Here is a 17,457-nt window from a genome sequence, read left to right as displayed (position 1 = left end):
ATTGTTCTTATTTGCGGCTGAGTAAAAATACGCTCCAATAATAATGCAGCTCATCATGCCCCAATAAATGAAGTAGACGAGGAAGCCAAATTTTATTGATATCCTACTGGATATGAAGGCTAGCAAAACACCTGAATCTTTAGCAAATACAATGGTAGATGGGAAATGGCAAGAAGAGAAATGCAAGCTGTGTGAGAATATAGGTAGCTGTGGATGAGACGAACTTATGTTTATGCAAAGAAGAGTATTACTATTGATTGTATCTTTTTCCATGTTTCTATGTTGCTCCACAGAATTGGGTAACACTTCAGGCATGCACCATGATATGGGGAGGAAGGGAAGAGTTCTAGCAAGGATAAGAAATATTTCCGAAGTCTTACATATATGAACATAACTTTATAAATTTTATAAACAATGTGAATAAAGAATTAAACTGTTCATTCATTACACTCTGTTAAGTCTTTTCCTAACAGCCAAAAGCAGTTACTGCTCTTATTTTGAGAACTATGAACATATGGCAACGAAACCATAGGTGGTTATTCTAACAACAGTGATGCCTGAATGAAATATATGTTGTGACATCATGGTACAAGTTGTTCTCATACTTGTGCTGTGAAGTTGCGTGAAAGAACAACAGAGGCAGAGTTTGCATCTGAATATTGCAGCCTATGTTTCACAACCTATCCTCCTTCCTCTCCTCTTATTGGTAGTCCTCTTACAAATGGTCATTCGTTTGGTGACCATTCAATATTACAATGGCACTGAGAAAAATGACTTATGACCGTCTTTCACACTTAGAAGCATTGTAGCCTCCCTATGGTCATGTAATTAAAATTTGAATGCTTGGCAACTGGCATGTATTTATGACAGTTGCACTGTCCCGGGGTCATGTGATACCTTTTGTAACCTTCTGACAAGAAGGGTCAATAGGGAAGCCAGATTCACTCAACAACTGTGTTATTAACTTAACAACTGCAGTGATTAACTTAACAACTGTGACAAGAAAGTTTGCAAAATGGGTCAAGTCAATTAGCAAATGTTTCACTTAGCGACAGAAATTTTTGGCTCAATTGCAATTTTAAGTTGAGGACTACCTGTATACTCCCCTTTGGGGTCAAAATGCCTCTCCTTACAGTCCTGGATGGATTCTAGGTTCAATCTGAAGCAAAATTCTGATCTAAATTTTAGCAGCATACTACTTTCTTATATTATGAAAGCAAAAGTTACTTACTTCCATTGTTTAATGTAGTTTAAAGGATTAAGGTTACATCCAGCATCAGTTAGTGCTTTTTTGTACTGTTCCAAATCTGCCTGGAATGAAATGGACATTTGAAATTTGTGACATTTAAAATTTATTAATAAGAAAAACATTAGTATGACAGGAAATAAGCTAATATTCATCTTCCAAATATATATAAATATAAAAAGAATGAGCTTTTACACATAAAGGCAAATGTGTTAGTCCCCCCCACCAACCACTGCTGTGAAATTGCTAATTAAGAAAACAAGATCACTGCAACAAATGATTGAAAGCAGTTACTTTTGTTTCTTTTTGAAGAAGAGTCTATTTGAGAAAATGAAAGGAAGCACTACTATAAAATGAAATTATTTTATTAAGCATTTTAGTATGTGTGATGGTCCATGACAATCTCATCATATCAGACTAGTTGCCATGCTGGCTGAATGTGAAGAAAGTTAGTCAAAATATATGAGGAACATCAGATTGATTATAACATAAATCAACTTTCCCAAATTCAAATTTTGAGGATTAAGATATATTTACATTTCAGTTCCTCCAAAGGCAAGAGCTTAAATCACTGTAAATACAATTTGATTGGTACAATATAGAAGTTTGGTAATGAAGAAATATGAAGGATAGTATTTACAGACCTCAAAGTCAGAAAATATTACAGGTAGCACTCATTTAACAAATATAAATAGATAACTATAATAGATAATTATAACATGTTATATGTTGGTATTGTTTTCCTTAAATAGTAAATCTGTAAAGTGTAAATAAGGTAAAGGTAAAGATTCTGCGTGCTAGTCGTTTCTGACTCTAGGGGCAGGGCTCCAGGGCCGGATTTAGATGAAAAGAGGCCCTAGGTTATTCCACTTATGAGGCCCTTTCACCAGTGGTGGGATTCAATTTTTTTAACAACAGGTTCTGTGGGCGTGGCTTAGTTGGGGGTGTGGCTTGGCAATCATGTGACTGGGTGGGCGTGGCTAGCTGGTCACGTGACTGTAGGCGTGGGTAGCTCATCATGTGACCGGATGGGCGTGGCTATGTGCATAGACTTTTTTCAGAGGGCTGAAAAAAGTCATTTCTGACTGGGCCTCGCACTTTGACCGGTCCTCACACTTATGCCCATGCAGCTTTCTTAACAACCATGTCACTCATTTCACAACTGCTTCTCTTCACCATGGTGACAAGATAGGGCAAAAACGTAAAATGTGAGGACAGTCGTAAGTTCGAGGACTGGTCAAAAGTGCGAGGACCAGTCAAAAATAACTTTTTCAGCCCTCTGAGTAGTCCATATGCACAAAAGGACTACCCAGAGGGCTGAAAAAAGTCATTTCTGACTGGGCCTCGCACTTTTGACCGGTCCTCACACTTATGACCATCCTCACATTTATGCCCGTGCAGCTTTCTTAACAACCATGTCACTCATTTCACAACTGCTTCTCTTCACCATGGTGACAAGATAGGGCAAAAACATAAAATGTGAGGACAGTCGTAAGTTCAAGGAGAAAGATTGCTGTACAATAAAAAAGATGAAAGGGAAGAAAGCCAACCCCCAAACAAATATAAAGATATTAAGTTAAAGAATGAATTGTTAAACTTTAAAGAATAAAAGAGAACAAATATGAATAAATAACAATAATTAGAAACACACATACAAACATACAATGTATTTTCTTTGAACAGAGTATTTGGCCGGTTCACAAATTTAAACAGTGTTCAGTCATTTCAATTAAGTTTACAATTTCTATATTTCCTTTTTGCCATATTTATTCCTCATCTATTTTTGTAAAAAACCAATATTACCCTTCATCCTCATCTCTAATCTTAATCAAATTCAATTTTTCCCTTCTATTCTATATTTTACCCCTTCCCATTGTCATATATTTTTATATCCATCCTCACATTGGTTAATTATGTAATATTACAGTTGTTTAATATAAATTCAACATTTTAATATAAATCAATTAGTTATATAACTACCTTTTTTGTATATTAATCAATATGAACATGAATATTCTAATTATTTCCATGCAATCCAATTGCTTACCAATCAATTAATTATATTTACCAATAATAATAAACCAAATAATTTCCCCCATATATTCCTCCATACCACAACTTAACCATTTCTGCTTTCAGAAATATACAATTAATAGTATCTCGATTATTACAATTCCCTAGTTAAATAGAGCTTTTTTTCTTTTGTGTTTTAAAATCCTGAACTCTCCTCTTTTTCCCTAAATTTCCCATTGTTTGTACCTACCTTTTTTGGTGAGGAAAAAGAAAAGAATTCTGCCTGCCTAATTTTCCAACCTTGCAGCAACAGCAAAGCAGTTTCACTTTCGTTTCTCAGCATAGGTAGGGGGAAAAAAATCAGCACTCTTTGCAAGGAAGCAGAAGAGCCCTGAGCAAAACAGCTGAGACAAATCAGCTGAGAGCCCGGAGGCCAATTAGCCTCTGCTGAAGCTCCGGGGGCCAATAAAATTACAAAAAAAACACCGAACCCTTTGTTAAATTGCTGGCTCCCCCGCCCCTCGCCCACCACTATTTATTGGCAATAAATAGTGGTGCGGAGGGGCGGGGCAAGCCAGCAATTTAACAAAGGGTTCGGCTGCACCACTGTCTCTAGGGTGGCCCTTTGAAGCCCCGCAGCAAGAATTTGAAGTTTTTTTTTTCCTCTAGCCATCGGAGGCAGCAATAGATGGGGAGTGGGCGGGGTAAGCGAACAGCCGGCGATCCAAAAGAGCAGAGAGTGAGGGTGAGTGAAGGCGTGGAAGCTGCTTTCTCTACCCTGCTCTCTTGCGTCCGGAGCCGGTGGGGAACCACGTGGCAGCCCACGTGGATCCCAGGCAGCGGAACTCAGGCTAGGGAAGGGGTGGGCAATTGTGGCTCTTTTACAACCTGTGGCCTTCAACTCCCAGAATTCCTGAGACAGCCAAGCTGTCCACAGGTTGTAAAAGAGCCACAATTGCCTACCCCTGGCTACGGTAGGCTGGCGCCGCGTGGGTGGGAGGCAAGGGGCGGGCGAGCCAGCAATTTAACAAAGGGCTCGGCCGAACCCCCTAGAACCCCCAGAATCCCACCACTGCGTAGGCCCCTCTTGATCTTGAGGCCCTAGGCTGAAGCCTAGTTAGCCTATAGGAAAATCCGGCCCTGCAGGGCTCATTTCCATTTCTAAGCTGAAGAGCCAGCGCTTTTTCCAAAGACATCTCTGTAGTCATGTGGCCAGCATGACTAAATGCCAAAGGTGTATGGAGCGCTGTTACCTTCCCACCAAAGTGGTCCCTATTTTTCTACTTGCATTTTTTATGTGCTTTCAAACTGCTAGGTTGGCAGAAGCTGGGACAAGTAACGGGAGCTCACTCCATTATGTGGCGCTAGGGATTCGAACCGCTGAACTGCAGACCTTCTGATCGACAAGTTCAGCGTCTTAGCCACTGAGCTAATGTGTCCCTTAAAAGTGTAAATAGTATATCCTTAAATAGTATATCTGTTTATAAAACTCAGATTTGTTTTTATTTATTTAGTACAGGAAAAAAGGGTTTTTAAAAAGCTTTCCTCAAGTAAAAACTAGAGTATTTTATCACATCACTTAGTGATAGAAATTCCAGCCCTATTTACTATTGTTAAATGAGTGGTATCTGTAAAAATTTTTGAGTTTGAGGTATGTAAACACTATCCTTTGTATTTCTTTGTTTACTGAACTTCTATGTATACCAAGCAAATTGTATTTATACTGATTTAACCTCTTGCCTTTGGAGGACCTGAAAAACCAGGTTAGACTGGGATAGATTGTCATGGAGAAAATTGTACCTTGATGGCCTATAATCAAACAATTAATCACTTGGGATTTTTATTAGTATTAATATTTCAAATGTGATTATAATGTAAATTATAAACTAAACAAGTTAGACAACATTAAGCTCTGTTAAGTTCAATGGGATTTTTGTTGTTTAAAGATGCTCAGAAAAGCTACTTTTGTAGTTAACCTCTACAGCTTTTTTGCTGACATAAAAACCTTTCTTGTGTTCCCTGATATCCACAGAATATTTTGATCTTTTAAACATATTCACATAATAAAAAGTAAAATAGTTTACATATTGCTAAATCACTGTGTGGCCTATTTGGCTATGACATAGCATATTATGTGAATTCTATCATAATGGATAGATATAAGCCTAAACCTGAACACATATTTTTGTTCAACAAATTAAAAAAAAAAGTTTAATGCAACACATAAACGATTCATTATGTCTGCCTGGATCTATGTACATTTCCATTGTTCATAGGTTTGAAACAAAGTATTTAGAGTGCAACAGGAAATTACTTAATGTTATTGACCCAAAAAACTAAACTATAAATTCACCTATGTTACTGACAAAAATATTAGGATTATCTATATGTAGATGTTTGCTTTAAACATACCTCAGAAGGTAACTGTACAGAACTTATGAAATAGATAAGAAAGAGTCGCATCTTGTCTTCTGCAGTTCCCGCTGTTCAGAAAAAAGGTTTGCTTTTAAAAAAAATCTTTCTTTAAATTATTATAAAATACATTTCACTAAAAAATCATCATAATAAAAAGTTTACCACTTCACTTTTGGCATTTACACCGGCAGGAAAAGTACTGACAAATTAGCAGTCATGACATAGAACAAGAATCAATTTGATAACTACTTATTCAGCATTTGCTCCTCTATGATTCTCCTGAGATATTTGCTTCAGAGTGGAGATAATACTATCCCTCAATTTGTATAATGGATGGAGCAACTCTCTCTCTCTCTCTCTCTCTCTCCCCCCCACCCTCTCTCTCTCTGTGTAGTAACACCAATTGAAAAAAAGCCTATTCATATAGCAAAATGGATAACAGGAAAAACAATGGGAAACACCAGGGTCACCAGGGATATGTAGTGGCATGGCTACTAGGTATCATTTATTTCTATTGAGAATATAACTGGTTGTACTTTTGATCAATACACAAACCTGTTTGCTAGAAAGCAACAGACCATTACCCCCAAATGTATTACATCTCTTAAAATAAACAATTTGTACAAGTTATAAATGCTGACTTTTAGCACCAAACTGAGTCCTCTAATGTCTTAAACAAAATTAATGAGATTCCTCTGTTCAAAGGGAAGCTAAAGGAGTTATTAACCAGAAGATTTTTTTAATGTAATAGTCAAGATTGGAAATAGGTTACAAACAACAGTCTATAACTTTACTTATAGTAAAGTTTATATCTGCTTTATATAGTACAAGACCTTTGGTTCTTCTGGCTCTGCTATTTCACCAGTAGTGACAGTAGTTTTTCAAGTTTTTAGGTAGAGGTTCTTATTGCTATACGAGCAAGTTAATTAGTTCATCTTTAGAACATTGATTAACAGAAAGGAACTTTGCAATAAATCCAAATTATACACTTACCATCAGGATCAGAAATCATATCCAAAAGTGATTTATCCAATGTGGACTTGCTCATAATTTTTTCTTCATATTCAAAATACACGTCTAGTTTCCGAGTCTGAATGAAAAGAAGTTGCCATTGGAAAGTGTTTTTGTATACGCACATAGCCACACACCCATTTCTATTAGAAAGTAAGAAATGTTTCCATATTTTTAATACATTTTTCCATAGTAAAAAACTAAAAACAATTGCATAGTAAGGTTCATAGAATATATACAATATATGTATATATATATAACATGTATACATATGAATACATATGTACAGTAAATACATATAATACATATACGTATGAATAATATGTATTTTCATAGAATACAGAAAATACATAGAATACACAAACTATTATATTTTTCTTCCATGATACCTCAAACTCAAAGGATTTACAGATCATTCATCTGGGGGTTAATCAGATTCAGTCGCTATAACCCTTGCCTTCAAAGCACCTGCAGCACAAAATCTTTCCTTACTATTTTATATTATATATTTTAAAAGTATTTAATAATATTGTTTACTGATTAAATTATTAGATTAAAAAAACCACAAGGTTTTAAGCAGAGGATAACTCTCTGCCTATCCAGAAATGGTCTACATCAAATCATTACAGCCAAATCATCTGAAAATAAACTTAAAACTACTTCCAATTAAGTCTAGTGGTTAAGGCACCAGGGTTGTAGAAAGCAGAAGACTGTGAGTACTAATCCCACTTTAGCTATGAAAGACAGCTGGGCCAATCATTTTCTCTCAGCTCAACTCAGCTCACAAGCTTGTCATTGTGGGAAAAATAGGAAGAAGAGGAAGGCATTTTGATATATTTGCCATTTTAAGTTATTTGTAAAAATAATAAAGGCAGGATACAAATAAATAAGTAGTGAGTAAGTAGAAGCTCAGTTTAGCCACCCAAAACAAAACAAAGCCAATGGGCAGAACATATGGTAAAGTACTAATTATTTGCAACCATTTCAGACCAATTGCAAACAAACTTGTTCAATTGGTCTGGTAAAACTATATTATATATCTCAAATCAATTGTTTAGTAGGAGGGGGAGGTTCATACTTAAGGCATTTTTAATTTTCTAATGCAATAAAGATTAGAGCTTTCTATAAAAAAGTCTACAATGATTTAGTATCCTTTACATGATATTGGTAAATGGTAAATGGTAAATGCAGAAGTCTTAACAATTTTTTCTATTTCTTAAATTTAACTTCATAAAATGTCATTCATAAAATAAAGGCAATACTTTGCATTATATTTATTGGAAATTACTATTAAACCATGAAAATACTCAAGAAAAACCAGAGACCCATGGAGGAAAAAAAAAAAGAAACTCTCTAAAAGTACAATTGCTCTTTTTCTGATATTTAAGTCATACTAAATACCAATGAAAAGAAAAATGAATAAAGATGTCCAAAATAGTAGTACAAAAATGCTTCCAATAAAAGCAGATATTTTCCTTGCATCTATTAAATTCTGATTATATTTCTGAGTTGCCAAAATCTTACTAGGTTAAATAATAACTTAAAACAAGGTTTCTCTTCTTCTAAGCTTTTCCGATAAATATTTGGTAATCCATCTTGGGAAATACTGAGGTTTCTTTCCAGCTTGTTGCTTAAACACTGAAATATGCCAAAAAACTGCCAGAATTTCTGAAAGGTGATTAATCTCAGAATTCCTTTTGCTATGCCTTAGGCATAGCAATAATCTAAGGCAATCTGAAAATAAATCGCAAAGTGAACTACTACAAAAGTATAATTTAAGATTCATTGTAGAAAATATAAATTAGCATATCAACTATTTTGGCCTTGACAAATTACACTGTAATTACACTTCCATAAAGCTTTATTAAATTACTCTGAAGTCAAAGATATATGGTATGGATAGTACTCTAGGCAAAGTCTAGATTCTATGATGAGCGGCTTCTATGGATGGAAATGGGAGAAGGGCAATGTTCCCTTATTTTACATTTTCTGAATCGTGTTTCTCTTTTCCATTCATAGAAGACTTCACTGGATCAAGCAGTCTTTCAACAGGCCATAAAGGGGGACAGCATATCTGTGGCCATATGCAGATGTGTATGTATTCACTGACACATCCTTCCATATATATTTGCATGTCTGTATATATGTGCATGTATAAGAACTTTTTAAAATACAGATTTAGGGGCAGCCAATCTATTCCAAAATAAATTATTCTTTTACAAAATTAATGATAAAAATTAAAAATAAATTACTACCTCTTACTGAAATGCAAATAATGGATACATGAGATAATAATTAAGGATCCTAGAAAATAATATTTCTCCTCCATTTTGGCTTCAACTGATAAAAACTTACAGGAAAGTTAGCTACCCTTTCTCTCCTCTTATTTTTCTCTAAGAAACTTCCTGAAGCAGAAAGGAAGCATGCTAATAATTTATTCCACCTCTGCAGTGTCAAAAGCATCTAATTCAGTAAGGCCATCTGATTTTGATGCCTTGGGAGGAAAAGACAGTCAACTATGGAAGTATTTCCAAACCACATCCTGCCTTGAATTTTGAGAGCGGTCCAATGTAAAACACTGAAGAAAAAATAAACTAACTTTATTTTCAACATTACTTTCTATGGAAACAGATTGTCAGTGAATTAAGCTTCAGTTATCGAAGACAATTGTGAAAAACATTTTATGCAAAAAAGTAGAAAAAGTGATTGTACTTATTCAATGCAGGGGGGAAAATATTCTCAATAATACGCAAATCTTCTAAAATTCAATATCATCACAAAAAACTAATTAAAATTTCAGTTGTAACTTTTATCTCTGGTCGTTGGCTATAATGAAGTTTCATTCAAACTCATTAAAAAAAATCTATAGTACTATATTTTAATTATAATAATTGAATTGTTGGTTTGGTTACCAATTTCCAAAATTCAATTCTTATTTAATAAGTGTGTATTCTCAAAAGATTGTACCCAGAAAAGTCATGGAAGAAAAAAAAGATTGGATTGTTTAGTTTTCTTTTATGAACTTCTTTTTTTTTGCAGCAGCAGCAGCATGAAACAGTAGTCTGTAATTCTGCCTAAATTTATTTTTTTTAAAAACCCAGACAAAAATGAAAATTCAGTCTGGCAGAACAACAGCTTGAGTATAAAGCCTCTGGAATAAATGAAAGTTTTCATACATTTTAAACAATTATAGAAATATAGGACTATTAAAAAATAAGTTTGTTTTTCTGAGTATGAAATGAAAAATCCAGGCAAGCTAAACTGTTATGAAGGGATTGAATTATGCCAAATCATTTTTTAAGTAATAAAAAACCCGCACTATGCTTTAAAACCAGCTATTTTGTTTGGCTTAATAACAAATATAATTATAAAACATCCTGCCACCCAATCTCAAATGACAAGGATACTTTGATTGAAAAGAACACTTTGTTTTGAGAGCAACCATATTTGTACAGAATCTTAAAATGCTACTTATCTAACCCATTATGGCATTCTTGTGAATGAAGGGGATTTATTTCTTCTTGGCATGGACGACACAAAACAATATTTTGTAATTTATTGGAGCTCTGGAGAAAGAGGTCAAAATCAGACTTTTCAAGCATGGAGGCTAGAAATTCATATACATATTGGCTGTACTTTAAACTAGTGGCCCTCAACTTTTTGGATGCCAGGGAACAGATGATGAGTTTTCCCTGGACTGGGGGGCATGGTTTCACACACTGGTTAGATCCCATGTATGTGTGGATGGGACAGTACTCGCTTGCACGGATCAGTTCCTGGTAAGCTGTGGTGGGCCGTGGACCACTGCCAGTTCACGGTCTGGGGTTTGGGGACCCCTGCTTTAAACCATGTCAAGTACTCTTCAACATGGTACTATTGTATCCCTCTGAGGCTCTTTCCTTTTTAAATGATTATTTTATCCAGAGAAAGAAAAAAAGGGTCTAAGTCCCACAGGAACTCTTGGGACTCAAACAATTGTTAAAAGTTCAAAAACCATGATGAGCAGATTAAAGTTGCGGTAACTAGGAAATGGGGCTATTTTACTAAGCACATTAGCAGAATGTAATTTTATTACATTCTGTTAATGTAATTTCATTTTATTGAAGTTTTTTTTTTTTTTAAAAAAAAATCCTTTTCTGCTCTACAAATGCCCCAAAATGATAATAAAGTATAAATCAATACTAATCTAAATGGTAGCCTAATTTTATAAAATAGATCTGGGAGAGAAGACTCAAGAAAACTAAATAGTGAAAATTAGTAATGGCTGAAAATCAAAGCCTTTTATTATCTGATGAATGTAAGCTATCTTGCAGAGTGCCAATTATGTTCAAACCATTACATATAAGAGAAACATAATGCAAACAATTGTTCATTATAACTACTGCTGCATACTCTCTTGCCAAAAAACTCTGTCCTCGCCATTTCCTCTGCGTTGATTCAGTCACAGCTAAAACTTGGAATCAAATTTCATAGTACACAGTATCTCTCTGTGTTTTTTGTTGCATATTATTTTTGAAAGGAATAAAACATATGGCTGAACATTCCTTTTAATATATTCAATTAAAAGGATTGATTAACTATAATAATTATAACTATAATAATTATATCTGATAAACTTTTAAATGGCAATGTTTTATACCTTTATATGTTCCAGAACGGCTGTTGCTACATTTGTATGAAGATCTATGAGTCTTTTCTTTTCTAGAAGCTCCGGAAGAGAGCTGAAAAAGATTTCATTCAAATTAACTTGTCTGTTTATTGTATTTTAATAACATAATTAGTATTGTATACACAAACACACAATTTGGGAATCAATCTCATATTGTACAAATGTATCAAATAAAAGCAGAGAAAGGAAGAATCCATGAAGGTGCATCTCAGAACTGGGCCTCAGGAAAATATTAAAAGTATTCTGAACTAAATAATATTTAGATCCTGTTTTGTCCTTATTTGCTAGCCATAGAATGTACTGCACAAGAAAAAAATATGAACCTGGATAATATACTGTCCAGATCTTTCTCTATATGCTCTGAAATCTTAAGACTTTGACACCCTCTTCATTTACTAGTATGATTTTGCAGGTAACACATCTGGTTTTGACACCCTCTTTTTTTACTAGTATGAGTTTGCAGATAACACAACTGTCCAGTTTTGTTGTAAACTAGCTATTCTACCTCATCATATTTCTGATTGGTGGTCATAAAACAGTTCATGATTCAAATCCTTCCTAATAACTTAGTATGTCCATTAAGTCAAATGAGGTTACAGTACAGGAATTAAAATTAATTTTGCAACACATAATAATCCATAAAATTGTTTTCAATACTTAAAGAGCTCCTACTTTTCCCAAAATGTAGATTTGGAATATATGGTTTACATCATTATATTACTTTAATATTTGATGAAATATTTAAAGAAGAGCATTGCACTTAGTATGAAATGTAGTCTAATATCAGAATAAAGGAAACTGATTAAATTGTGAACTTCTTGCCCATTAAAAGTGTTTCATAATTACCTAACAGCTGAAGTTAGTTTAGCTGTATTATCAGATAGCATACTTATTGCTCCTTCATCTTCACCTTCCAACCCCTAAGAAGAAAAATTGTATTTTTATTTATTTTTATTCATATGTCTATGCTTAAAAACTAAATGGGGCATTTAATTTACACAGAATGGAATTCTCGTTTTACATAACATTGAAGAAGAGGCAGTTAAAGCAATTCAGAAAGATCTTACTGATTATACGCACACAACTTATTGCAGATCTGACTTGCAGCTTATCAGAAAAATGATTCTCTGAATAAATGTTTTAGACATACAATAAGAAATCCATGTTATATGACATTAACATATCATGAGAGGCAGGGCAATGATGAATTAGATACAGATGGAAAATCCTATTTCCATTGAAAGTTATCTGGAAACAAAAAGAATAGCCATCATTTTATTTATTTTTATTTATTTTTAAATTTATATACCGCCCTTCTCCCGAAGGACTCAGGGCGGTGAACAGCCAAAGGTAAAAACACAAAATACAAAATTTAAAAGCAATTTAAAATAAATTAAATAATTTGGCCCAACAGTTTAAATACCCCATTAAAATTCAGATTAAAATTAAACAATTTAAAAAATTTAAAAATTAGGCCAGCCCGGCTTGGTGAAATAAGAAAGTCTTTAGAGTCCGGAGAAAAGTTTGTAAGTCCAGGATCGTCCGTATCTCCGGGGGGAGCTTGTTCCAGAGGGCAGGTGCTCCCACAGAGAAAGCTCTCCCCCTGGGGGCCGCCAGTCGACATTGTTTGACCGACAGCACCCTGAGGAGCCCCTCTCTGTGGGAGTGTACTGGCTGGTGGGAGGCTCTCGGCGGCAGAAGGCGGTCTCGTAGATATCCAGGTCCTAAGCCATGGAGCGCTCTAAAGGTGGTAACCAACACCTTGAATTGCACCCGAAAGACCACCGGAAGCCAGTGCAGCTCGCACAGGAGAGGTGTTACATGGGAGTGCCATGACGCTCCCATAATCACCCGCATGGTCGCATTCTGGACCAACTGGAGCCTCTGGGCACTCTTCAAGGGGAGCCCCATGTAGAGAGCATTACGGTAGTCCAGGCGGACTACTGTAATGACAACCACAGAGGTTTCCTCTTTATATGACATCCTAACTATTGGATATGTTCTCTGCCTTGAGTTGGTTATGTTCACTTCCTTGAGTTATTTGTAGACTAATAAAGGCAGGATACAAACAAAACAAACCAACTGTTCACGACGGAACAGATAATGAACTTCGTAGAACAAGGAAGGAAACTGGAGGTACAGCAGAAGGGAAACCATGTATAGGTTAGATTGGCCCCAACCCTGCTGGCCTTCAGGAAAGGCCTCAAAACATGGATGTGTCATTGGGCTTGGGGATCCCATGGAAGTGTGGAGTCCATTAAATGGTTGCACTGAGTGCTTAGGCAGCATACCCCCAATCTTTTTTGTCACTGTAATTTTTGTTTTTAATTGGTTTTAATGGTGTATATATATATATATATATATATATATATATATATATATATACACACACACACACACACTACTGCTATACAGAGGGTACAGCATAATTAGAGAGGGTAATTATACTCCATGCCACAGTGGAGTAATTAAAGATTTTGTCTGCCTTTCTGGATATAAATTTAATGAAAACTAAAAAAACAACAAGGAATGTAACTTTTAATGAAGAGGATTTTGTTAAGAAACAGATATAGCAAGAAATTCAGTGAAAGATATGATTCTACTTGACATGACGTAATATATTTTAAAAATATATATGGAAATAAATGAAACAAGATATTAAAAGAAAATTTTCCTAGTTAGGATTTAGGATATATTACCCAAGATCAATTTTCTATTTCAAATGACATTGATTCCAATGTCAGATAAAAACTTGCAGGTCTGGCAAAGAACAATCAACATATTTATTATGGAATGGGAAATAAACCAAGAGTTAAATTCAAAATTTGGCCAGATTCCAAAGAAAGGAGAAAATTAGCATTTTTCAATCTTAGACTATATCATCTTAAACTCTGGAATCAGGTTTCTTTTTTCATTTATGTGGAAGACTGCCTTCAAAAGGGCTTTAGGTGTAAAATGTGATTGTTCTACCCTAGCAGACAGTTTAGCTGAAATCTTCATGTTACCTGTTTCAAATTACTATGGATATAAATAAACTTAGTCATAATATAGAATAATATTCTATATTATTTTACATATACAGAAGCAGGCAAAGCTGGCTGATTGAGACATAAATAAACATAAATTTATACATTTCTTCATCTATTTTTCTGTAGTATTTTCTCATCTCCAGTTTTTTCTCTTAGAAGATGCAAAGATTCAATTTTGCTCCCCTAGAAGAGTAAAGAATATTCCTAGCTCTCATATCTACTTGTAATCCATTTGTAATCAGTTACAAGAGTTATTTGACCTCTATTTATAAAATATAGATTGTGAAACTCTTTACAAGGCTGTGGAATTGATTTAAAATCTTTTTTTTTAGTTTTAGAATTCTAAATTAACCTGCATTGCACTTCCAGCGTATTTTTAAAATGTCAATATATTTAAAGAACCCTATGAAGTCCCAAAAGGTTATTTTTATTATATCAATAAATCTTACCATTATACTTTTAAGCCGCTTCACTTCATCCTCTTGAGTTCTGTAGGATTCTAACTCTTCCTGGACAGACTCTGCTACCTCTGGAAAAGGACTAATAAATATTGTGTAAACTATTTTTTAATTTATAATCTGTATTTTAAACATACCGTATTTTCCGACGTATAAGACGACTGGGCGTATAAGACGACCCCTGACTTTTCCTGTTAAAATATAGGGTTTGGACTATACTCGCCGTATAAGACTGCCCCTCTTCCAACGCACACCAAATAAAAATTAAAAAACATCAACTGGCTCACCCACAATGTAAAAGCAGCTGTGCTAGACCCAAAATGGCCCCTGAAACAAGCAGGAACCTCACACAGCCACAAAAAGCCCCCAAAAAACTACTTTCACACTTTACACACACACAACACAACACAACACAACACAACACAACACAACTGGCTCACCCACAATGTAAAAGCAGCTGTGCTAGACCCAAAATGGCCCCTGAAACAAGCAGGAACCTCACACAGCCACAAAAAGCCCAAAAAACCAACTTTCACACTTTACACACACAAAATTCCACATACAGCTTTGTGAGATTTTGTGTGTTTGTGTAGTTAGAGTGAAACACTACAGAAACACACTAAATCTCAGAAAGCTGCACAAATATTACTTTATTTTATTTTATTTTTATATGAAAGCTAAATTTAAAACTTCCTAAGCTTTAAATGGCTAGGTCTAAAAAAGAAGAACTAAAAAAAACCCCAATTGACTATTTTTTTTAAAGCTCCCAAAGGGGAAAAAAACTTACCCAATAGAACAGGGATCTCCAACCTTGGTAACTTTAAGACTTGTAGACTTCAACTCCCAGAATTCCTCAGCCAGCTTTGTTTTGCTGGCTGAGGAATTCTGGGAGTTGAAGTCCACAACTCCTGCCTGCATGATTGCAGGCAGGGAGTGGCTTGCTGATGGAATGGATTCAGGCAAGCGAAGCAAGGCTGCTAAGCAAGCTGGAGGGGGAAAACTTTTCCTTTTACAGGGCTCTGGGCTCTGGCGATCCCAGCTGAGTTGCCTGATTAGCAGGCAACGCAGCTGGGATCGTCAGAGCTTGGATCGATGGCTCTGGCGATCCCAGCTGCGTTGCCTGATCGGCAGGCAACTCAGCTGGGATCGTCAGAGCTTGCAGAGCCACGTAAAAAGAAAAGTTTTTTCCTTTAACATGGCTCTGGCATCCCAGCTGAGTTGCCTGATTAGCAAGCAAAGCTGGGATCGTCAGAGCTTCGATCGCCAGAGCCATTTAAGGCTCGTCAGAGTCTTTTGGTTACAGGAGCCTGGTTACAGGAGAACGACACCCGGCGTATAAGACGACCCCCGACTTTTGAGAAGATTTTCATGTGTTAAAAAGTCGTCTTATACGCCGGAAAATACGGTACTTTTTTAAAATGTTACTTATAGCTTTCTTCATACTACATTTTATGCTTTGTTTAACTTACTGAGAAAACAGTAATATAAATTGAAGCATAAATAGTGAACTGGTGATATAAAATACTCCGCTTACCTTCCTTTATGTTTCTGCCAAAATTTATCAGCTGCAGTTAAATCATATGTTTTTTTATTTTTTTTCTTTGGTCTAGCACCTGCTACAGAATTTTCCATTCCTGAAGATTCTTCCAAAACAACTCTGTTCAAATGAAAATCCTAGAAAAGATTACTTTAGAGATTATTGCCTATTACCTAGTATTTCAATAGACCATTTTAAATTCAAAATAAGTTAATAAAAACATCAAACTGATATTTGAAGTTTTGCTCCTGTAAATAAAGACAGTTTTCCAATTAAAGATAATATTTGAATTTTTCTTTTAAATTTCTCTGTACATATTATATACAAATAAAAACATGTATTTTTTTCTGTTTAATATATGCACATGGTTTCAAAATTAATAATTTTGAGTTACTAATTATTCAGTATTTCTGAGTAAATTTTGAAATTCTGAGTAATTCTGAAAGTTACGTGATATTTCTGTTAGTCTATTTTATAGCCTGGAACAAAGATTTTTTTCCCATTGGTATAGTATTACACCAATGTTCATTAGTACTAAAATTGATGATTCATATTATACAAGTGCTCTAAATGACAATTGGTTTGATCATTTTTTTCATACTTAGTAGCCAGGTCATAAAGCTCAATAACCCTGGAAGATGATTCACCATAGAATGATACAAATTTAAAATATTAATTTTAATTCTTACCAGCTGTTTTTCCACTAAGCATTACTCAATCTTATATGAATGCTGCAAAGTATATGGAGTTGGCTTGTAAATGATAACAGCTGGTAGAATACCATATAGTTCTTCATGGAAATTGCACATAATCCCTTCTTTAGAAGAACTGTGGACTATGCCATGGGAATATGGGTCAATGTAAAAAATAATTTAGTATTTAGAATACAAACCTTATCCTGAATTTAATTTAACCTATTAAAAAAGTTTATGCATCTCCATGAAGCCAATTATATAGACTACAAAATATGTATTTATTGTGACAAGTCAAGTAATTAATACAATGAAAAACTTTGTAATCTTTCTTGATTATAAATTTAATTCAGTTGCTTGGAACAATTCTTTCTATAAAATTGCACA

General features: G+C 34.8%; 1 protein-coding gene across 1 annotated transcript in view; it reads right to left on the bottom strand.

Annotated features, from left to right (window-relative positions):
• Positions 1–17,457, bottom strand: part of SCFD1 (sec1 family domain containing 1) — a 52,434-nt gene that overhangs the window by 16,289 nt on the left and 18,688 nt on the right. The window contains exons 11-17 of the mRNA XM_070931368.1: positions 16,376–16,515; positions 14,833–14,923; positions 12,201–12,274; positions 11,325–11,406; positions 6,668–6,764; positions 5,672–5,742; positions 1,232–1,311 (exon numbers count right to left, since the gene is read on the bottom strand). Of these exons, the coding sequence (XP_070787469.1) occupies positions 1,232–1,311; positions 5,672–5,742; positions 6,668–6,764; positions 11,325–11,406; positions 12,201–12,274; positions 14,833–14,923; positions 16,376–16,515 (635 nt within the window). The remainder of the gene's footprint in view (positions 1–1,231; positions 1,312–5,671; positions 5,743–6,667; positions 6,765–11,324; positions 11,407–12,200; positions 12,275–14,832; positions 14,924–16,375; positions 16,516–17,457) is intronic.

Source organism: Pituophis catenifer, unplaced genomic scaffold, assembly GCF_029215685.1.
Source record: "Pituophis catenifer annectens isolate HBS135680 unplaced genomic scaffold, rPitCat1.0.hap2 SCAF_1, whole genome shotgun sequence".
Lineage (NCBI taxonomy): Eukaryota > Metazoa > Chordata > Lepidosauria > Squamata > Colubridae > Pituophis > Pituophis catenifer.
The sequence above is the reverse complement of the archived record's forward strand: the minus strand, read 5'-3'. Positions and strand labels throughout refer to the sequence as shown.